We start from the raw sequence: 5619 nt of genomic DNA on the forward strand, positions 1-5619 counted from the left end.
CTCACCACTAACTATTAATAATTATAATGGTATGCATAACATCATAACATCTTTACTACGAGACCATGAGATGCTTACACCTACCACACCTTTCCACCTCATTATTTTTAATTAAATTTGATTAAATGTAATTTTGTAATATGGAAAGTAATGAACGATGTAAAAAATAAGGTTGTATATTTAAATATTTATACGTAAAATTGTTACGAAAAAAAATTAAAATTTTCAAAAATTAGCCCTTCGAAGGGCTAGTCTAAGGTCCAAATGACGAAAGAGCCCTCATTAGGCGTTGATGTCCATTGTGCGCATCACGAATCACCACAAAATCGGAGAACCACAGACAGCTGGGACAGTGTGCATGACCGTTGTCCGTGGCCACGTAGACCACGACCGGGTCCATGGTCCCTATACCGGATGTCCTAATAAACTTAACTCCCGATAATTACAGAATTACTCGCACAACCCTCACCTTTCCATAGTTACACACTTTGTATTTGATACCTTAGATTTAAAGAGTACTATGGTAGAAGGTTGTACCACACAACCACAAAAGGTCAACCATCAAATGTCAATGGTAATAGTCACTTCTTCATTGACAAATGGTACAAATGGTGGAATCACTAGAGCTACAAAAGTGTAGCTCCCACTTGTTATCAACTCCAAAGCTTTAATGCTTGTATTAGGTATTTTCATAAAAGTGAAATAAAAATCCCAAGAAATTGCTAGTGCACCAAATCAAATATAAGTGAGATTTTCAAAGATCACGATCATCAAAGTATGTTGCTATGATTCTTACAATATATCTCATGAATTTGATAGTGCATGATAAACAATGTAGTACAAGAATATACAACATACTCTAAGACCTAATCATTGCATGATACATCCTCCCGAATCTTGTCCTCTTCGAACATTCCCATAGGCTGATAATTCAAGAAGATCCATATCACGCCCTACAAATTTTTTCCATCAAAAATAATGTCAATTCCAATCTCTTACCTTTTCTTTTATTGCTAAATGATTAAGAAAACCGTAGCGGTTAATATTGCACCTGAAACCCGACAGTAAGAGCTTTTTTGAATAAGATCCGCTCTAGACATCTCGGTACGGTTCCCTTTGGATCGATTAACTGTTGCCTACAAACACAACATTAATTAAGACTGTGTTTGGCAAACCAGCTGAAAAGTAGTCAGCTTTTAACTGAAAAGCTACTTTTTAGCCGAAAAACTAGCTTTTGCGTGATTAGCTAGCTGGTAGCTGATAAAGTAATAATGTTTGATAAAAACTAGCAGATAATGCCAAACACAGTTTAACGGTTGTTTGATAGTTGTTGATTGAGTCAGACACAGACACAACCTCTTATCATGCCCAATAAAAGGCATATCAGAGGCTTTTAACTGTGGTATCAGACAGTCTGAATCTGAATCTGACCGAGTCAGACCCAACCTCTTACTAAGACCTGGTAAGAGGCATATCAAACAGCCGCTAACTTTTTAAATTATAAGTGATAAAGATTTATTGACACCTGTAAAACTTGACAATTTTCCAGCGTGCTTTTGCCACCCTGAAAGGTTAACAATTTTCAAACAAAAACAAACATGAGATTATCTAAGAAGCTTCAAAAAGATAGGCAAATTAGATAACTCTTTGTTAAACCCATAAAAAATACAGTAAATAATTGGATTTGTTTATTCTCATTAAAATTATACCGAGTCTTTTAGTGTCAATTAATTAAGATGACTTGTGTTGTTATTTAATAGCTTGAAATATTGAAGTGAATTGCATTGTTTATCAGTTGACGTCTTGTTTTTTATTGAGTTGGTAATTCATAATTGGAGGTTAAGTCGTTTTTTTTTTTTTTTTTTTTTTTTTTTTTTTTATATGAATAGTCTTTGACCAAAATTTTAAACGCTAAAATTTCAAAGGCTGTTTGGGGGGAATTCAAACTTAGGGTTTTTAAGGAGGAACTAATTAAGAAGATTGAATATAATATTTTGAAACATATCAAGTTTTATTAACTAATTTTGACCTCCATTTTCATCTGTGGGAAGGGGTGTTAATACAAACATACTCCAAGAGACAAAGAAAAAGTTGACCAAACTTCAGTTCAAATTTACTATACAGATTCGCATTGTCAAATAAATTGTATTAGGTCATAAAAGAATTGAAAAAAACAGCAGACGCTGTTAACAACTTGAAAAATTTAGACTTTGAAATTCACAGAAAGATTATCATATTGTAGGAAATGAAAGCGTGCATTATCATCAATTTGAAGCAAAGCATTTTAATTTATGATTTCACACAACAATTAAAGTAACTAAATACCTTGGAGTAAGGAAGAATGTGGTCGTAATCATGGCAGAGACAACCAGGGCAACCAACGAGCTTACGAAAAATGGTGTTGCCAAGAGGGTCTCGACGCCATCGATCTGGATCCCTTCCTTTGACTTTCTCGGCTTTCTCCCAGCATTGCTGCTTTACACTGTAGGGAAAACTCCTAGGGTTTGAGAATTTGTCTTGTGGAGAGATAGTTAGGTCATGGAGGTAAGTAAGGTCGTCGTCTCCGGTGACAAATTGGGCGTCGATGACAGAGGCGGAAGGAGGGGAACCAGAACTGCTGGATGACGTTGTTGGTGCCGGTCCGGATGAGGTGGTGGGGGAACGGTGGTTTCTCGTCGGAGACGATGAGTAACTCCTACGTTTACCCTTGTTTCTTAAATTCATCTTCTTTGCTTGGTAGTTTCGTGCCCTAGTCTATGGCTACTGGTAGTGTGGCGATGTACATTTTTAATACTTTTGTTATTCAAAAAATTATGGCTTTAGTCCCATTTACGAAATTATGACCCACGGAAATGGATGTGATATATTTTCTATGTAAATGATTAAATTTTGGATAACATGTAATTAATCTGGTGAAAATTATATCAGGGGCAATTACTAATTTAACAAAATTAAGGAAGTCATTAGCAATTTATAGCCAAAAATTAGTAAATGTCCAAATATAACTCACAAAACCGTAGGTTTCGATATTCGTCTACTGTTTCGTATTTTGTATAAAAAAAAATCCATGAAACCGTAAGTTTTTTAAACCCTACGGTTTCCCAAACCGTAGCTACGGTTTTGGGTGGAAAAAAAGGTTTTTTTTTTTTTTTTTTTTTTTTTTTTTGAATTTACTGTTTTGGGGGTTTTAACTAAAAACAAAAGGGAAACCATAGGTTTCAGAGGAAACCGTAGGTTTTAAAAAACCTATGGTTTTGTATTCTAAAAATAATTTTTTTTTATACAAAATACGAAACAATAGACGATTTGGCGAAACAGTAGTCAACCTATAGTTGACTACTCTTTTGTGGGCCATTTTTGGCTAAGTGGTTTTTTTGGCTATTTTTTGATAAGTAATTAAGGATTTTGGCTAGATTTGTATTTTCCCCATTATATTAATAAAATGAGTGATATAGTTTCTATGTAAATGTTTAAATTTTGGATAATATAGTTAATCTATTGAAAATTATTAGGTTGGACGTAGTGATCACATACTCCCTCATGAAACCGGAGTGCCACGTAAGTGATACATCAACAATTAGGCCATGGGATATGGGGGTGTTTCTGCACGTAAACGTCTATATGGAGAGGATGTTTCTGCGTGAACACCACCCCCAGTAGGTGTAAATGTGGTGAGGATTAAAGTTCATCCCGGTTCTCATAGCCAATAAAAAACATTTCTCCTTAATCATTCATTAGCTTCTCTATTCTTTATTTTCATTTTCTCTTTCTCTCTCTTGTTCATTGGTTATTCATTAGTGAACATCATTCCAAACATTAGTGAATGTGAAAGAGATATAATGCTCACGTGGAATCAATTTTACGCGTCAACATACCCCATAACCTACCACAAAAATTAAGTTTCATGCCACATCCAAAGAGTGTGTCACATTTATTTATTTTGAATAATTAAAATTTTTATGTTTAATCAAGAACAAAATATTTCATTAATTAAAAAAAAAGACTCATTTCACTACGTCACTTAAAAAAAACATCACATTAAAAAAACTTAGAAACTTAAGAAAAAAATAGAAAAAAAAAAAGCCAAACAAACTACATGAAACCGTCATTTGAAAACTCATCTTCTGAGTCATCCAGGAATGTTTTTTAATTTTTCTGAGAGGAAATTTAGTAAAAAGATATAAATAAATAAATAAATAAATCTAAAGGTTTGAGAGGTTTAAATAAGAATGCTTAAAGGTTAAAAAGAAAAATAAAACATTTTTTTTTAAATCGGAACTTTCAACGGTTAATTGGAATGGAAATTGGAAGTGAGAAACGCTCTCTAAGGATACCCTAATGCGGCCTCCACCGTATCTAAACCGCAGTGGAGGTATGGTGTTTGCGATGATGTGGCAGTGGTGATGCGGTCTCTACCATAGTAACTCCCCTTGGTCTTATGTAAATTACATGAGCAATTAAATTTAACAATTAGAAATTAATCACTGTAATTTTTTAAAACAATGTTTAGTCCAATAATTTTCTAAAATTTTTACAAAAAATTAAAAAAAAAAAAAAAAAATCATTTTCCAAATTTTAAAAAAATAAATAATTTTTTTAAAAAAACTGTTCTGTATTTTACTAATTCTAATTTTTTGCTAAAATATAAAAACCGAAAACTGTTTTTCGTAAATTAAAGTGTTTCGTGTTGTACGTAGTTTTCAAACTTGTTTGTTATACCCATATATATTCATTAAGTTCAAGGAAAATGAAGTATACGATCTATATGAGATATCCAAATTCTTTATCATAATCAACATCATCCTACTTCACCCATATTTTCTTAGACGATACGTAAAGAGTTATCGTCTAGCCCTACTATCATTGTTTTTGTCCGCCGAAAATTGGCCTTTACTTGGAAATTTTCTTGGGTGCATTCATATATACATTTACTAGTATTTAAGGTATGAACTAATTTATTATTGTCATCTTTAACAAGGAGGAACAAATATTGATGTTTACCACCAATAGAGTAATTTAAAATAATCATATTATATTTACATTATTTTATGTCTTAAAAACTACACATTATTTTACAAATTAAGTCATTTCCTAGAATTTTCTTGAAAAAAATGGTAGTTGAACTTATTTTGTCCTACGCGATATCGCTTTTAATCCTACAATATTTACAACTAGATCACAAAGACACTCTATTGGTAGGATTTCTACCTTTTTGAGTAATTATTTGGAAAAATCTCATCATGGAAGAGAACAAGAAAGTTCTTAACGGATAAGACCCAATTTACACATCCAATAATATATAAAATTAGTAAACAATATTCAGTCAGGCCCAAACATATACGAGGCTCGAGTAAAAAAAAAGTCTTTAAACAAATATAATAAAGATTCAAAAAATAATCATGTACTTTTGGATATAGACGTATTCAATTAATAATAACAAGCAACCCAAATTGTTTATCTTTTAAGCTAATTTGAGGTTTATTCAACTTTAGGTCCGAAAAATCATAAGTAATATATATATATATATATATATATATATATATATATATATATATATATATATATACCGTCTAGGCCGGGGCCGACACTGACAACATTGATTTTTTTTTTTTGAGGTTT

The 5619-nt window shown here is 32.2% G+C and overlaps 1 protein-coding gene across 2 annotated transcripts; it reads right to left on the minus strand.

Moving 5' to 3' along the window:
* Nucleotides 1–719: 719 nt before the first annotated feature.
* LOC145103134 (HNH endonuclease) lies at nucleotides 720–2810 on the minus strand. 2 transcript variants are annotated; one of them, XM_079040675.1, is made up of 4 exons: nucleotides 2326–2810; nucleotides 1526–1564; nucleotides 1052–1129; nucleotides 720–953 (listed from the first exon to the last, which is right to left on the minus strand). In XM_079040675.1, exons 1-4 carry the CDS (start codon nucleotides 2722–2724, stop codon nucleotides 867–869), a joined length of 603 nt encoding a protein of 200 aa, XP_078896801.1. In that variant the 5' UTR covers nucleotides 2725–2810; the 3' UTR covers nucleotides 720–866. The 2 variants fall into 2 exon arrangements, with proteins under 2 accessions (XP_078896801.1, XP_078896800.1); XM_079040674.1 differs by having other exon boundaries at nucleotides 1052–1136; nucleotides 2326–2809.
* Between the last annotated feature and the right edge of the window lie 2809 nt (nucleotides 2811–5619).

The sequence above is a fragment of the Lactuca serriola genome, chromosome 4 (genome assembly GCF_051521515.1).
Source record: "Lactuca serriola cultivar US96UC23 chromosome 4, Lser_US96UC23_V15, whole genome shotgun sequence".
In the NCBI taxonomy this organism is placed as follows: Eukaryota; Viridiplantae; Streptophyta; class Magnoliopsida; order Asterales; family Asteraceae; genus Lactuca; species Lactuca serriola.